The sequence below is a fragment of the Stegodyphus dumicola genome, chromosome 7 (assembly GCF_044657685.1).
Source record: "Stegodyphus dumicola isolate Sdum_Otavi_A_Nest chromosome 7, ASM4465768v1".
NCBI classification, from domain to species: domain Eukaryota; kingdom Metazoa; phylum Arthropoda; class Arachnida; order Araneae; family Eresidae; genus Stegodyphus; species Stegodyphus dumicola.
The window spans coordinates 69,497,652-69,516,544 of record NC_140774.1 but is presented as its reverse complement, the minus strand read 5'-3'; the positions used below and the strand labels follow the sequence as shown (position 1 = coordinate 69,516,544).

General features: G+C 31.9%; 1 protein-coding gene across 1 annotated transcript in view; it reads left to right on the top strand.

The window, feature by feature from the left end:
* P32 (complement C1q binding protein P32) overlaps window positions 1-15,397 on the top strand; it is a 92,481-nt gene extending 77,084 nt beyond the window's left edge. Inside the window, exons 5-6 of the mRNA XM_035360385.2 lie at window positions 5,898-5,986; window positions 15,049-15,397. Of these exons, the coding sequence (XP_035216276.1) occupies window positions 5,898-5,986; window positions 15,049-15,195 (236 nt within the window). The 3' untranslated portion in view covers window positions 15,196-15,397. The remainder of the gene's footprint in view (window positions 1-5,897; window positions 5,987-15,048) is intronic.
* Window positions 15,398-18,893: the final 3,496 nt, after the last annotated feature.

The window sequence follows — 18,893 nt, the reverse complement described above, 5'->3', positions numbered from 1 at the left end:
TCAGTCAATAGTAGTGACAGGTGACCCAAATAAAAGGGAGGACAAAATGAACACAAAATTATGACTCATGTTTACTGATAATTCTTTATACAAGAGAAACAGTATTCTTATTTCATCAGAATATTAGAAAATTCTACTAATCGAGATGTTGAATCTGAGTGAAATGATTTTCATCCATAAAATGTCACATGTTTGTGATGTGTAATGTTTGTCGTGATTTTCCAGTTTCATACAGTGCTAGGTTGGATATACTTAAAACATGCACATATAAACACAAGAACATTGTGAATTGTATTGAAAAATACAGCATTGGTAGGCTTGAGGACTGGTATTGCAGGCATCTTGAAGAAAAACTGAGTTGCAAATTATGTATGTACTTTACTACTACTTTTAAAACTTAAGTTGAAATATGTGCAGCTTCTTCACTAATAAATATACATGAATTCATTGTTAATGTTCATTACTATCTTGAATAGAATTCTAAAAGGAAAGAAAACCTAGACGAAACTAGATAACTGCATAATACTGAATTAATAAAACTTTTGAAACATGTATATGCATGCTATTTACCTTTAAAGAAATGTTTGTTGAATTCTCGAATATGGGAACTGAATTTGCATTTTTTAAGGATGAAATAAATACTTTCAGAGTTAAGATAAAAGGTGTTATAATAAAATTGACTAAAGTAAATGAAGATATTGTCACTGTTTAGTATAAGTGTGAGAAAAGTAACTCCTTCAATAGTGAGCAACTTAATTGGCAATTCACAGAAGAGTACAACAAAATATAAGTATAAATTTGAACCAGAGGTGTTTCCAAAATTTAAAAAAAAAAAAGAAGCCATTTCTCATGAACAATGATTATTTTGCTTTTTGTCTTTGGTCTTAATAAAGCTTTTTTTTTTTTTTTTTTTTTCTTCTTCTTCTTCTTCTTTTTGTATGGTTCTATTTGTCATGATTCAGTGTTTTTAATTCAATTCTGCAATAAGGAATCCTGTTAATTTGTATTTTGCATTTAATGATTGGTGGTTTCTTTAAAGACATGATATCGAAATTTGTAAAGCCAACCTTTGTGTTTTCTGATTTTGTATGGCATGTGAATTATAGTAAAATGAGAAGTAATAATAAATGTTGAAGATTTGTTATTAGGGCTGCAGTTAGCAAAGTAGGAAAAGATCTTCCAGATTTGCAAATGCTTCTATCCTGGAAACTACATCTTTTCCCAGTTATAGTTATTTCTTAAATAGAGATTTTCAGTATTACTTCGCTTAATTTTCAAAGACAAAGATGCTAATGTTTCAACAGGCACACTGCAAACATAATTTTGCAGTTGGAAAACTTGAATGAGTTGATATTCAATGGCGTCTAATCAGAAAATTTAAAAGTACAGAGAACTTTAATGTTACAATTCCCCATAGCAATGCTGAGCGTGAGAGAATTTTTAGTATTATTATTAAAATTTAAATTTAGAACCAGTATAAAAATGAGATGCTGAAACACTTTTATTAGCAAAATAGCCAAATGTGGCAAATTGCTATGAGCAAAATCATGATGCATGATTCTTCTTTCTTAGAGTAGTGTTTTTTTTTTTTTTTTTTTTTTTTTTTAACAGCTGTAAGAAAATTGGAATGAAATTATTACTTTCCTCTAAAACATTTCATATAATTAAAAGCTCTTTTCATATACTAGTTGCTTGTACTGCATGCTACCTAAAATAGTTATTGTAAGAAGGAAATAATAATCTGGTTTTAATGAAATTTTTCTGCCCCAAAACGTTTTTAATAAAGTTAGGGTTAAAAAAAAAAACACCTTGAAAGCAGTACTTTTAGTATAAGTTATAATCAACACCCAAATCTATGATTTTCTGCCAACGTTTTTGCAGTTTTTTGAAAGCCTTTCAGCCCAGAAACTTGCTACAGTAGAAGTCCAGAAATCCGCAAAGCTTGGGACCAGAGGTTGTGCGGATTTTGTGGATTTCAGGGCAGAAAAGATAAATCATAATATTCAGACTAAAAGTGCAAAATAAATAAGGCATATTAGATACATTTAATTAAATTATTATATACATTATTGCAATAACTTATAATATGCGTAAAATTATTATTACATATATAAACTGATTATATTATTCATTGTATTATTATATGTACACAGCATCGAAGTTTGCCGATTTCGCCTGATGCAAAGATTTCCGGTTTCGAATTCCAGTGTTAGAATCACTGTTGCTGTAAAATTTCAACCGCTTTTCTTTATTTTTCTGTATATCATACACAATTGCGTTGCAGTTCCATATGATTCTGCTATAAAACGAGGAATAGCACCTACTTTCCATCTTTTGCAGAATTTGCACTTTTTGCATTACCGTCAATGCAACGTGTTTACGTTTTTCAACGTTGCAGGCAGTAAAATCATGAGTGCATTTCTTATCTGTCATTGTATTAAGGGCTGAAATTTAAAATATTCTTAATTTATCCACAAAATATCCGAATAAAAAAAGAAGGCAGCACCAAATAATCTTGTGAAATAACAAAGCTCAGAAAATACAACAACGTGAATCATGAACTTGAAAGAAGAGTTGAGTGAATCGTCTGCTTTTTTACCTCAATGCAGATTAGAGGTGGAAAAAACTTTTATCATGATGTCAGTAATTCGGTATTTCCGTTATGACTCATTATTATTATTCGGTAATTATGACATCATTATTTGGTAAGTATTTTTTCTTTGTTATTTTATACTCAGTGTTGGGGTTTCCATAACCTATAAACTGAATATTTATATTTTGAGAGGCAACACGGATTTCAGGTCGGGGAATTTTCAATATTTGACTGTAGTCGCAAGTCCAGAAACAGATCAACCTCATTTCGGACATCCTGTGCAGAATTATTATTTGTTTAGTTTGTTGTGTGAATTTATTTAAGATAACACATTAAATTAATGCCATGAGTGGAAAACTGGTGCCATTTGAAAAATGAATTCTTTCATCATTTGCTACTGCATGAAAAAGAGCTCAGCTGTATATGTCAACAAAAAATAAATACCAAACAGATGTAATGCCGAACATAATTAATATTAAGTATATCTGCAATAATAAAAAAGCAGTACCATTCATCTGATTAAAATTTTAAGGCTTTTTAAATATGCTATTTTAAGCTATTTAGGAGCTTTTGGATTAATTTTGAAATTTTCTGAAGCAAATAAATATTATTTGAAATAATTATTTTTGTTGTAATAATCCATTTACAGCAGCGTTTCTTAACTTTTTTGGCACAATGAACCACTTAAAAAATTTTAAATATGTCACGGACTCCTCTGTGAAAAAAAAAATTGCTTAAACATAATTTATTACGAAATATATTCTGTTTTATTATTTAATTATTTAAATATTTTTATTCTAATAGTATAAAAAATTTGAAGAAATTAAAATTTTTTATTTTAAGGCTGTTGCTACTTTTCCTTGATTAATAGATTGAATTGAGGGATAGTTTTCGACAAAGCAACGCGCATATCATGTTTGACATTCAGTCTATTTCGATGTTTTGTTTTTATTGTGACGAGTGTGGAAAATTCCGCTTCGCAAAGATATACTGTAGCAAATGGAATAATGGCTGCCATAGCTCGTTTTACAAGTAATGGGTAGGCTTCTCTTAAAGAAGACCAAAAGTCTCCAAGAGTTTTTTAATGGAAATCCATTTTTAACAATGACTTTGTTTTCAAATGAATTAGCTCATTCTTGGCAAGGTTCATGTCATCGATGCAGTCAATATCACAAAGAAAAGGATTGCGAATCCACAACTCATCTTATATATTTATTCCATCCGAATTGAAATATTTTTCAAATGAAACTTGAAGTACTTCCAGGTGTTCACAGATTTCATTTTTCAAGTTGTTCAATAACAAACTATCTTTCCAAGATCCATTTTCAAAAAGCACATCGTCCAATATATGAAAGTTTGCGTATATCCCATTTTGAATTCTAATTTTCCAAAGTGACATTTTCAATAAAAATGCCTGTAGTTTCTCAGTGGCATCCATAATTGTTGTATCAGGCCCTTGAATTGAAAGACGTATATCATTCATGTGGTTAAAAATGTCTGCCAGGTAAGCCAATTTACATATAAAATCTTTTTTCTTGAAATATTCAAAGAGTGAGTTATCTTTTTCTTCTAAAAAAAGTGATACTTCTGTCTTCAACATGAAAATTCGTTTCAAAACCTGCCCTCGTGACAGCCAGCGCACTTCCATGTGGTACATAAGTACCTCATGTTCTGTGTTCATTTCTTGACACAGTGTTTTAAAAAGAGGATGATTAAGAGTTCTACTTCTAATAAAATTCACAGTTTTAATAACTATTGACAATACTTCTTTTAAACTGGTTGGAAGAGTTTTTGTAGCAAGTGCATGTCTATGTAAAAAGCAATGTGTAACAATAACATTAGGAGCCTCTTTTTTTACCAAATGGGCAAAACCAGATTTATTGCCAAGCATCGCAAGTGCTCCATCCATACAAAGTGAATGAAGTTTTTGTTTCCAATCGAAGTCTTGTTTGGAAAAGAAAACATTTAAAATCGCTAAAACATCAACTGCTGTTGTAGTTTGAAAAAGAGGCTCACAAAATAAGAATTCTTCTTTGATAGTATCAGCAGACACAAAACGAACAAAAACAAGAAGTTGACTACAATTCAAGATGTCTGTAGTTTCATCCAGTTGCATACTAAAGGGAAATGGCAATGCTTTCAATTCATTGGTGATCTGTTTTAAGATATTGCAAGAAATTTCAACTATTCTTGAATGTATCACATCCTTGGACAATGGAATAGCCTCATGTTTTTTTTCTCTGTTCCAGTCCACAAACTAATTCAACCATTTCCAGTGCACATGGCTTAATTAATGTCTCTCCAATAGTATGTGGTTTCTTACTTTTGGCAATACGATATGCCTCAACCAAATGTTTTTGTGAAATACCAAATCCAAGTTTGGTTAACGTTCCAGATTTCGAAAACTGGGCTTTCTTTTTTGTAAAATATTCTAGATGTTTAGATGCATTTTCAGGATGAAGAGATTTTAGATGCTCTTTCAATTTTGCCGGTTTCATACTGGCGTTTGCCCAAAACTTTTCCACACAGAAAGCATTGTGGCTTTTCAATACCGTCCGATTCCTTCATGCTGCAGAATCCATATTTTACATAATTTTCATCATACTTCCTTTTTTTTGGACATTTTGGACTACAAAAAATATCAAATAATCAAATTAAGAACCAACATTGACACAAAAATACACTTAAAAAAAAATACTTTAATTATAACTCATGAAAAAGTAGAACAAATATTTTGTTTTAAAAATTTGCAAGAACTTTGTGGAACTGATTTGAACGTCACTTTATTTCCAAGTGAAGTAAAATTCAAAGGCTATTTTGTGTTTCCAAAAATTTCAAATTTTATATGGTTTGCGAATGCTCTTTTCCTCGTATTGTGGAGGTCTCTATTATTGGGAAATGGCAGACGGCTTACAGAGGTTGCCCGTGACAAAAAAATTTTTTTTTTTAAATATTGATCCAAACATTTTAAAATTAGGAGCAGTGGGCAGACCCCCAAAATATGACCCATGGACCCCGAAGGGGTCCCACAGGTTAAGAAACACTGATTTACAGTATGTTGCATTAAAACCATACCATAGAAGCAAACGAGTGGTTCCACAATAAAAGTGGACATTAAAAATGTTCCACTTATAAAAAAGATTAAAAAATGCTGCCCTGGCATGTTGGAAATAATAATGGTTCTTACATTTTGCTTGATGGATAAATCTTTCATCATATTCAATGTTTTCATTATTTTTGCTCTATACAGTTTAAAAAAAAAAGTGCTCCTCTTTTTTTTTTTTTTTTTTTTTTTCTTCTTTAGGTGATTCATTTGAAATCACTGATGTAGCTTTATATGAAGGTGACTCTACTGATTCTACATACTATGTAGCTGGTGAAGTTATGGATGGTGTAAGTACTGTTTAATATTTAGGTATAATTTGTGGTGTATTTTGGTAGTGACATTTATATGTGCCGAATGTTTGAAAAAGTTGTCTACTATGCTTATTTCCTTAATCGCTTAACAACTGCATAACTTTCAACAAAAAAAAAAAATGAAAAGAAGTGCCCGATTTTTTTTTAAAGTTTTCGAATTTTTTTTTAGCTTGAAATCAAGGATACTACCAATCTGGTGTATAAAATAGAAATACAATTTTTTCCAGTTTTAAGAAATGAATTTTTAAAAAAAGTTTTTATGTGTTTCTTTTAAACACATCAGCCCAGAAATATCATGAGGATGAGTAATAGAGGGTGAAATTTTACTCTGTAATTTTGACAGGAGCAAGAAGGAAGGGGTTAAATATTGGTCCTAAGCAAGTATTTCTAATTCCAAAGTTTTTTAAAACTATGCTACGAAGTTTTACAAAAAAAAAAAACATTCGACGCTTTATAGAGAGAAAAAGGTTAACTGTCAGGATTTAAAACTAGATTTATGTAAACCAGAAAGATTATGTTCATTTTTAATTTTATCAGACTAAGAAAAGTTTTTCTTTTTAAAATGTGCAGTTTTAAGCAGTGCTTCAGTAATATTTAAAAGTCATAATGTTAATAAGATGTGTTTAAAAAAACTTGATGCTTTTAAAATATTCCTGGAAAAAACTGAAAAATGTCAAACCCCAAATTAAACTTCAAGGGTAATAAATTTTATTCAGAAAATTAAAGTCTCAAAGCAGTGCAGCTTCATATTCTTTCAAAACGAAGTAATTTGAAGAGAAATATCAACTTAACAGAACAGCTTGGAATTTCTTCCAGATTCAAGGTTCATATAGTCCTTAAAAGTAGAATTGAAAACTGACAGTTTAAAAGATTGACTTTGGATTGCCACATTACCTGGAAAACTGGTAAAAGTCAGGGAATTTCACACAGCGGTCTCCCTCCAAAAAGTGAGTTTTGCGCCAACATTGAAAGTGATCACTTTCTTGGCAAAATACATATCACGTAAGTGTCATTTTGGCAGCTGCGGTACAGCCAATTTTCACAGCTCCAATCAGATTGTCTATTAAAAAAACAAAGCTAGTTTCCAGCAACTTTTGGTTTTCTGTAACCTCGAGAATCTAGAGACTCGCATGCACATGTGCAGTGCATATTGAATTAAAGAAAATATCTTCCCATTCTCGTATGAAACAAAATCGGTTTAATCCTAGTATAGGGTACCGTGGGAGGTTAAAGTAGCTTCCATGTACAGTTGGTACACACGGGATTTGGCAACAATTTTGAAAATCATGCCAATGCCGTAGCATATACTAGGATTTTACCACAAAATCTTTTAAACCTTTTTTTTTAATTAATTGCCTTATTTTAATCTTCGAATTGGATCCGGCTTATTATTTTTTGCAGACTGTTAGAGCAATTTTATAAAAGTAAGCTTGAACTTTCAATTATGTTAAATAGAATTTCCGATATATATTTACTAATATGTAAAGGATCTACAAAGCGAAAGTATGTTTCGAAGTCCATTAAACAAAAGTGGAATTGCTGCAAAAAATGACCTAACCATTTCGAAATCTGTTTATCAATTTTACGCTGATCTGCGGTAGGGTGGGGTGGGGACGCCGCGGCGTGAAATGAATTGGAAGTTGATCTGACTATCCTTATCTTCAAGGCAGATGTTTTCATTTTATTTGGCTTATAATTCCTTACTAAATGTAGTATTTCATCTCGATATATTCTGTCTTTAATATGATTTAAATCAAATTCCTCGTCATTATAATTTGCTTCCGATTGTGAAGAAAGTGACGAGGAGGTTATTGAAAACGAAAAAATTTCGATTGAAAACTTAGTCGGTATTATCGACACAGCAATTACAGGACTTGAACAGCGGAGCTTTGTAACTGAACAAGAAATTATGTCTGTTTATAGAATTAAAGAGAAAGTATTGTCACATAAAACGAAGCAACTTAAACAACTTACATTGAAAGAAATGTTTAAGCCCTTAACGCATTTGCCGGTGTCTCACACGGGCGAAAGTTTCCGGCAAATTTGCACATGCCCGTGTCTCACATGGGCGCCCTTGTATCTCGCGTTATTTTATTTCTAATGCTTGTCTGAGATCTGTTCCAGTAAAAATAAATAGGCTAGATTATAATTAAACTTATTTGACATAGATGGCACCACTATTCAGCATTTTCCTTGTGTAAACTACGTGGCGCATTTTGATGATTAGCTATAAGTTTGCTAGGAATTCTTTGCTATAAAGTAGTCGTTTGGTGTGGTAAAGGTAATATATCCATTTTTATTATGTAAATATAATAAAAGTAAGCAGTTAACTGCAAATTATATTACTAAGTGTTTTTGTAATTTAAAAAAAGTTATCTGATAATGAGCGACTCTGACGATGACAATTTTGAGTATGCCAATTTATCAGACAGTTTCAGCGATGAGAGTGATGATTTCTTGAGTGATGGAAGTGAATCGGAAGATAATGACAACGAGATTTTGGATATAGCAAAGAATTGGTATCAAATTAGTATAAATCAACCAAACGTTGCACCACCGAGATTTCGATTTGAAGCTAAGCCTGGCTGTTGTTTTGCTCTGACGGATTACGATGATGCTTTGTCATACTTTGAATTATTTTTTGATAACTCTCTCATGGACATAATTCTATAATAAACATGTAATCAAATCAAATAAATTCAAAATAAACATGTAATCAAATCATTTTCACTTTGTTTGTATAATATATATATATATTTTTGAATTAGCCTATACTTGTACCCCTGTATGTTGTCTTTTCTAATACAAAGGAGCATAACAAAAGACAACTTTAAGTGAAATTATTCCAAAATTAAAAATAAGATTTTTTAATTAAATTTTTAGTTAAAAATTACTTTTATTTGTCGATCATGTCTTAAAATGCACTAGAGAATATGATTATGCAAGAAAAAAATAGGTGATTTTTTGACCGAAAATTAGAAATTAATGTGTGCCTTAAGGGGTTAATAAAGTAAACAAATAAATATTAAGCTTTTTTTTTTTTTTTTTTTTTGTAAATTTTGATACCCTTTAGATCATAATTGTTCTTTATTTCATAAATTACGGTTTCATATTTTTCATTTTATAATTTCTGCATGCCATCTTACCAGAATTAAACTGATGATCTAGAATCCGGGATCGCCGAAGTCCCGACAAGTCCGGATTAACGACTTTTGACTGTAATACTTTCACAGGGTTCGTAGCGGTCCTTATAAGTCCTTATATTTGAAAATAAAATATAAAGGCCCTTATAGGTGCTTACTTTTTCTTTAAAGCCCTTATTTTTTTGTTTTTAGTGCTTAATTTTTGCTTTTAGTGCTTTTTTTTTTTTTTTTTTTTTTTTTTTTTAATGAATGCGCTATTTTACCCGAACCAAAGCCGAAGCTAAATAAGCAAATTTTCTTCCTAATATGGAATGTCAGATGGTGAATCATACTCCCGGAAATAGCTCTTCCCCCTTTCTCTGCATTAACATAACCTTTGATGTGCACGAAGAGTACAGACAGGTGCCCATCGTGGTCAAAGAATTGCGAAAGCAGTAGAATATTCCGGTACATTCGGCATTCCTTTCCTCCCACCCAAATACTACACACGTTTGAATTTGTATCAAGATCTTAAAAATTTGCGGTCAGTTCATATTTGTGTTTATTATGATCGTTATGCTTATATTATGAGCATATGTATGAATCTTTATAATAACATAGTTGCAGTAACTGCTAAAGTATAGTAAACTTCCAAAAATGGTTGTGTTTTAACACAGATTAGCTTTCTAAGGAATAATATTCGGAATGGCTTAAATAAAGGGAAAGTAATCGAATTCTGGATTGAATAGGACTAAAAGTTCTGCGATCTACCAGCCCAAGCGAAGAATGATTCTATTCCGGAAATTTAACGCCGTCTGTTGAAAATTAGAATGAAAAACACCCCAGTTATTTAGTTCTTTATTCTCTCAATACCGGCAGTTGTTGATTCCGATTGCGTAATATCACGTAGGGAAGAATTACGGCGCACGTATTGCGCAATAACGTTTGCGATATTTTACAGAGTTAATTAATTTGATGTTCAGTCCGAGGTTTGTTTATGAAAAAAGAGTTTTACTGTGCTTGCTGAGCAGAAAATTTTTTAGTTCCGTTGGCTTATTTTTATACGATGCACATATTGAAATGTCAAAAGCATTTATTTAGTGGAAAAAGTTTATCCCCCCCTCTCCGCTCCTTCAAGTTACGCTCGTCTGTCCGAATATTCGCCAATTTCCAAATATGCGGGTTAGTTAAGCTTTTACTGTTAAAGATGACTGCATGAAGCAAATTTCTGTCTTCTGATTTCGGAAATGTTCCTCTTTTTACTTAAATTACTTTGCTTGCAATATCTGTTAAGAGAAAACTGATATACAATGAAAATTAGAAAATGTTCAAAATTTAGATTTAAATTATTTAAATATCAATATGAGTGGAAAAATAAATTGTATTTATTATTAGGTTCCAAGCGAATACAATAAATGTGCCTTATTATTATTTATTTTCTCTATTTTGAACTGAAATTTCATCATTAAATCTTGTAATATAGTTTAGTTCTTCATAGTTTTTTTTTCTCTCATTGTCAACTAGTTCTGTAAATTGAACTATTATTTAAAATTAAAAACAAAAACTAAAAAATAATTTTTTCCCATGGTTGAGGTAATCCTTATTCTCTCTTAATAAGTACTTCATTTCTAATATTTTAAATTACAAGTCTAATTTTTAAGGTTATGCAGTTGTGTATGATGTAATTAGACAGGTGCTGTTTTTTTTTTTTTTTTCTTAAAATGTGCTTGAAAAGTGCTTATAGCTGCTTATTTTTTAAACTAAAATGTGGCTATGAACCCTGTCTCAACTACGAGGCACGTCCAGAAAGTAAGTTCCGTTTTAATTTATCTCCGCTGCAGCTCTGCGATCGCAGTTCCGCACATGCGCAGTAGACGCTCTGTATCAAGGAGAAGAAACGCGCACCATTTGGAGATCGCTGTCAGTCACGTACGTTTTGCTGTGCTTGTTTACAATGTCGGTGTTGATTGAAAATCCCGCCGTTTGTGAAATCAGATCTGTGATTCGTTTTCTGAATGCAAGGAAAGTGAAACCTAGTGAAATTTATCGGCAAATTTGCGATGTTTACGGACCAAAAGCGATGAGAGATTCAATGGTGAGAAGATGGGTCCGAAAGTTCAATGACGGACGTAGTGATGTGTACGATGAAGAACGAAGTGTGCATCCATCTTTGGTTACAGAAGAACTGGTTCACGCGATTGATGACAAGATCCATGAAAACCGAAGGTTTACAATTAGTGCTCTCGCTGTGGAATTTCCCCAAATTTCACGATCACTAATGCATGAAATTGTTACCGAAAAACTGAAATTTCGTAAACTTTGCTCACGTTGGGTACCAAAGATTCTTACTGAGCAACAAAAACAAAACGGATGGGTAGTGCACTTCAGTTTTTGACCCGTTATGCTGAAAGCGGTGAAGAATTTCTGACACGGATAGTCACAGGAGATGAAACTTGGGTTTCTTACAACACCCCTGAAAGTAAGCGGCCAATCAATGGAATGGAGGCACACTTCATCCCCAGCAAAGGTTAAGCCGAAGCAAATCTTGACACCTCAAAAAATGATCTGCACAGTGTTCTGGGACTGGAAAGGCATCTTACTCATTGATTTCTTACCGCGTGGTCAAACAATCAGAGCAGATGCTTATTGCGAGACACTTCGGAAATTGAGCCGCGCAATACAGAATAAGCGCCGAGGATTGCTGTCAAAAGGTGTTGTTTTTCTTCACGACAACGCACGACCACACACTGCAAATGTGACGAAAAACCTCCTACAGGGATTTGGCTTGGACATGTTTGACCATCCTCCGTACAGCCCTGACCTCGCTCCTAGCGATTTTCATCTGTTCTTACATCTTAAGTCATTCCTTGGCGGTCAACACTTCAACAATGACGACGAGCTGAAAGAAACTGTTTCCAACTGGTTGAAGACACAGGCGACAAATTTCTATGAAGAAGGTATACAAAAACTTGTGCCACTCTATGACAAATGCCTGCAATATTTTGTCAGTTATGTGGAAAAGTAGTTTAAGAGTTGTTGAATTTTGTGCAATAAATAACTTTTCTGTAGCTGTACACAATTTACTTTTATTACCAAACGGAACTTACTTTCTGGACGTACATTGTATATAAGTTTTTGTCTGAAATTCATCAAAAAGTGGGGTGGATCATTGTCATGTCAGATGAGAGCACCTCAAAAATAGGTCACTTCTAAGCACTTTGCTTTTAAAGTTGCCATTTGGGAAGAATATTTTCCAAATTTATTGCCTAATTTTGTAGCAACAGTTTTTAGTTTGCAGTCCCTTTATAGTCAGATCATACACAAAGCATTACTTTTTGGGGATGCAACCCCTTCTCAATGATACTAAAGAAGGTTCTCCTGGCTTATCCAAAGATCTTTTTCTTGTAACATTGTATTGTATCTACTTCTTGTGTCTAGTAATAAGTCATTTCAGAAAAGGAACTTCTTTATTTTTTCCCAACCAAAGAATCACATGCCAAAACTTGAGGAATTATATTCTGATCTGTTAAAGTATGGAATAACTATACATCATAGCAGCTTACATACAAAAATCTTCAACTGATCACATACTGTACTTTTTGGAATAATTAGACTATTTGATATTTTGGGAACTGTATAAGGTAGATTTCCAACAATAGCTGCTTTTAACAGGTTCTTGTTTACACTCGATGGTCATCCAGATTGAATACCATTTTCAAAGCTAAAATTCTCATGCTTATCATAACCACCTTCAAACTGTATCATCAAAAATAGCACTTTGTCTATATTAGCCCAAATTTTGGTGAAAATGCTCTTCTTGGTTCTTCATTCTTAGCAGTATATTGGACGAAAAATTACACAACAGTATGCATGTAGAAATAAGCAGAATGAGCAGAAAAAACCATATATCCACTCCAATCCAGAATCACTCTTTATGAGCAGTCTCTACATATAATAAAAGAAAGTCTCTCTCTGTGTGTGCGTGCGTGCAAGAGATTGGCATATTTCATTGTCATTTATATATATAATACTTTTTTTTTTTATAAAGTTGTTCTGCGGAGTAAAATTCTGCGTGGAATTTTATGTTTTTTGAGTTGCTTTCATGTTATTTTTTGCTTATTTCACTGTTTGTAAGATATTGAAAAGTTTATATGATTTTTTTCCCTTCAATGGAAAGTTGGTTAATTTTTTATTAGGATAATTAATATTTGTATTAAGGGATACAGCTTATTTCATTGTAATTTTTTCTCTTGAAAATATACAATAAAATATCATTAATTATACTTTGCTTTTCAGAATTTTTTGTTTTTGTATTCTGTTATGCTATTTATTGCTCATTTCACTGTTTTTAAAAGTTTTGAATGATTTTTTTAGGAAACAAAGTTCTTTACCTCCTTTATACCATTTGAGTTCTTAAGATTTTGCAAAGGGAAGTTGGTTAATTTATTTATTAGGATAATTAATATTTGTATTAAGGGATATTGCTTATTTCATTGTAATTTTGTTATACATAATAACTTTTATATGAAGTTGTTTTGCAGAGTAAAATTCTACGCAGTTTTTAAATTTAATGTTTAGTGTTCCCTTCAGCCATTTTCCCAGTACATTTAAAAGCCAGGTGAAGGCTGGCAGTGAAGCTGCTAAGTAGCATAATAATGAAAAGAAAATGCACTTTAGTTTCACACCGTTCAGAACTTTCCAGGTGACCTAACATATATACACATGCTAAGTTGTTGAGTTGTTTTTGTTTCAATTTCAATTTATGTTCTTCCTGGTAGATTAAGGATCACCTGTTTTTGATTTAATTATTATCTGGTTTGATATAGATATACACATACATACGCAAGTTTGTCACGAGATATATGTATGTATATAGCATATACAGTCAAAAGTCTTTAATTCGAACATCTATAATCCGGACTTCAAAGCTACAAACTTTCTGCGCAGCATTTACGCATGCGCGTTTAATGTATAACGGACGGTATAAGCTAAGCTAAAATTATCTATTTCAGTTAATGTTGCAGATTGCGTTGTTCCTTAATCTTCGAATTGGATCCGGCTTATTATTTTTTGCAGACTGTTAGAGCAATTTTATAAAAGTAAGCTTGAACTTTCGATTATGTCAAATAGAATTTCCGATATATATTTACTAATATGTAAAGGATCTACAAAGCGAAAGTATGTTTCGATGTCCATCAAACAAAAAGTAGAAATGCTGCAAAAAATGGATAAAGGCATATCCTTTGTTTCTCTAACCATTCCGAAATCTGTTTATCAATTTCACGCTGCTCTGTGGGGGGGGGCGTCGCAGCACTCAATGAACTGGAAGTTGATCTGTCAGCACTATCCTTATCTTCAGGGCAGGTGTTTTTATTTTGTTTGGCTTATAATTCCTTACTAAATGTAGTATTTCGTCTCGATGTACTCCGATGTGATTTTAAACAAATTATTTAAAATCCGGAATCGCCGAAGTCCCGACGTTCATCATTATAAATATCACGAATACGCATCAAATAGTTTTCTGATTGCAATTTTCTAATTTCGACTATGCGTAATGTATGCTTTAGGCATGCGCGCGTTGAAAGAAATGTTTAATAAAATAAACAAATAAGTATTAAGCTTTTTTTTTTTTTTTTTTTTTTTTGTAAATTTTGATACCCTTTAGATCATAATTGCTCTTTATTTCATAAATTACGGTTTCATATTTTTAATTTCTGCATGCCATCTTACCAGATTTAAACCGATGATCTATAATCCGGAATCGCCAAAGTCCTGACGAGTCCGGATTAAAGTCTTTTAACTGTACTTGTATAAATGTGTACCTAAGTTATGAACTTAGTATTCAATTTTGATTAATTAATGGACATTTGTGGAATGTTTTAGCATTAAAATATGTTTCTCTAATTTTATTTACAGTATCTGTATGATTTGCTGATGAATTACTTGGAAGAAAGAGGAATTTCCAATGAGTTTGCAGATAAAATGATAGCTTTTTTTACATCTTATGAACATCAACTTTACATTAGGTTCTTGCAAGGAATGAAGTCTTTTGTAGAAAAGTGAGGGGAAAAAAGCAATTTTTATGCATTAGCTCATCTCATATGTATTGATAAATAGTTACAGGTTATCATTTTCTCACTAATAGTTTGTGTTTCAGAAATACTATGTAATAAAACGTGATACATTATTGTTTTCCTGTAGGCTCATTATTTTTAATTTTTCACAAATGCAGAAAATTTCTCAATAAATAAATAAATAAAATATGTATGCTTGTTTGAATTTTAATAGTCATCAAAATTCAATTTTAAAGGAATTGATTCCAGCAGAAAATTGGTGTGTTTATAGTATAAGCACTTAAAGTATAAAGCACCTATAGTATAAACATGTGGCTTATTCTTATCAAAAGGAAGAAAAAATCTTTTCTTCATCCGTATAAGTATGAACTTATGAATGAATCCGTAAGTATGAACTTAAGTCATCCGTTCAGCAGAATACAAAACGTATCCGCAAGATCATGTGTGCAATACAGATACAGTCAAAAGTCGCTAATTTGGACACCCATAATCCGGACCTCAAAGCTACAAACTTTCTGCGACGCATGCACGTAAGACCTTTACCGCTGCGAATTTGTGTGCGCAAAATACGTTTACGAATGCGCGCTTAATGTATAACTGCACCGTCGTTTTTTACATTGTGAGAACCATACATTCAAACATTCTAGGTAACGTTGTTTCGTCATAGTGCGAGAAACATACATACATTTATGCAGATTCTTCTTTATTTATTTTTTTAAAAAATAGTACAGGGTGAAATTATTTGGTGGCAACAATTTGAAAAGTGATACGCCGTTTATAGTGAACCAGCGCAATACATGTTATATTAAATTGTAAAAATCATTCACATTAATAAATTCAATTTTAAGCTTAATATTATTCCTGATTTTTGGACTTGGGTTTAATGGAAGTGCTAGTAACAGATTCAATATATGAACAAAATTAAATGCTTCGGAATGACATATTATGAAAATTTCAAACTGCAAATAATATACCACGTTTCCTCTTAATTTGCAAAGGTCATTCGAAATTAAGTACCAGAATCCTGTTTAGTTACTTCTTTATTTATACTTAGAAAATGTGTCTATTAATTATTCGATCATAATAACAAAGTATATAGAAATAAATTAATATACAAAATAATTACATTATAATAAATAGTTACAATTAATTTTCACTTCTATCTCCTGTTGAATTATGATTGCGAAGGGAGAAATCTTTCCTTCAGGGGGTCGCCTTTAAAAATTTTCTGGTAAGAAACTTAAGAAATACAAAGGAACTCTTCCTATTTTCTGCTGACTCCTATGTCTGAACTGAGGTAGGTCACGAAGTTACTATTTGATAGTCGAATGATGGAATATTAACTTTTGCAAACACTGAATTTAACTGTTTCATGTGCTTCCAAGGGCCCCTTTTCTGCGTCTTATACGGAACTGCGTCATTGCACCATATAGGAAGAGGGCGCTAAAAAACTTAAAAGAAGACGAATTCTATTATATTAAAATAAGAATTCATAGTAGTACAAACTCTAAAAATAAAAATGAAAAGCGAAAGGGAAAAAGATACTTTTAACTTTAAACATGTAAATGTAGTTCAGCAGGACATTTAAGGGCCCCCTAAACCTTCGGGCCCCTATGCAACGGCATTCCTGCATACCCTTATTTACGCCACTGCTAGAATGGTATTCGACATGGGGGTGGGGCAAAGTCCTTTCATGCCACAACTGCTCAACTTACGTCAATGATTTTGTGTCCTTAAGAAAGAAAAACCTGTATTCTGGAGTTAGCAATTAATACTTACGAATGATTCTCCCCTCCAGCTTATTAGTGTAAAAAACAGAGAAAAAAATCGATCCGCCTTTAGCTTTGCCATTTTGTAATGTGAATTGTGCTTCCAAATCCAAAATGTTCCTGTCCCTTACCTTGCCTCTTGTTGCGACTGCACAGGTTGCAAGTACCATCGTTTTATACGTTGTGAGAACTATACATTCAAACATACAGACTTCTTCCTTAATTAATTTCTTTAAAAATAATACAGGGTGAAATTATTTAGTGGCAACAATTTGAAAAGTGATACACCGTTTATAGCAAACCAACGCAATACATGTTGTATTAAATTGTAAGAATCATTCACATTAATAAATTCAATTTCAAATTGAATATTAGGACTGATTTTTGGACTTGCGTTTAATGGAAAAGCTAGTAAGAGATTCAGTATATGAACAAAATTAGACGCTTCGGAATGATATATGAAAATTTCGAACTGCAAATAATATACCACGTTTCCTCTTAACTTGCAAAGTTCATTCCAGAGTACCAGAATCCTGCCTAGTTACTTCTTTGATTTATACTTAGAAAACATGTCTATTGATTATTCGATCATAATGCGAATTATACAGAAACAAATTAATATATAAAATAAGTACTTTATAATAAATAGTTACAATTAATTTCCCCTTCCACCGCTTTTTGATTTGGGATTGCAAAAGGAGAAACCTTTCCTTTAGGGCGTAGCATGGACCTTATAAGAAATAGACTAACCCAAATGGGTTTTCTCTCTCCTCTGAGGGGTTGCCAGCTGTCACCTTGATCACATCCGGAGGAGTAGGGACGACTTGCAGAAATTTAACAGTGGTTGCCTATTGCAGCGTGTATAATTATCAAGAAGAAGCTGGTTGTAGCGCCTCACTTCACAAATTAAAATTTCTACATATTTTTATTTTTGAAACTGAGATTGATTTTTAAAAATTTAGCATATTTATCAAGCATAAATAACATTCCAAATAATTATAAAGCTATTGAATGCTTTCAGGACTGGATATTTTTATTTAGCTTTTCCTATGTTGTAACTACTTCTTTTAGAAAATAATATTTTAAATCTGAACTAATATAAAATTTCAAACAAGCAATTTTCTCTTGCAACTTTTATGCTTTTTATTGGTGTAAATAAGTAAAAAAATACTAAAATATTTAAAAACGAATTTTCGAAAGTTTTGTTTAAAATTCTAAATTGTGCTGCTTTTTTTAAAATTATAGATGAGTATTGTAGCACAATTTCTATAAGGGAATTTTATTTCAATTATATTTCATAATACATCATAGTGATAAACACTTTTGACTCCTTAAAAATTGTTATACATTTAATTCTAATATTAAAATTGTATTTAACCGTAATAATTAATTTTGCTTGTATTTTATAGTGATTATTTTTTAAATTTATTTTTAATTCTGCATAAGATTCCTTTATTAACTGTTAATTTAATTTATTAGCCCAAAGGGGCGGTAGCCTAAAAAGGGTGCTAGTTTCGAAGCGGCATTTTGCGCTGTTTTACTATAAATGCCCATGTCTCCTTGCAAATTGTTACCAAATATTATTGCCCTGTATTATATGTAAAGAAATTAAATAATGAAGAATCTGCATGAATACATGTATGTTTCTCGCACTGTGACAAACGACAGTATCTAGAGCTATTAACAACGGTATCTATAGCCATCAAATTTTGAATAATGTAATCCTCCACCCGAACATAGGCATCTGGACGGCCGAATTTCGAATTTGTTTTAATCTATTTCATATTTTGTAAAACTTTAACGAATTGTTGATTAACAAACTAAATGAGTTCAGAGCGAGCACCGTACGGAAAATAACAGTTTTATCTCTGTGGAAATTCTAAAGATATGCTGTTTTCAAATGTATGTGGTTTACGGG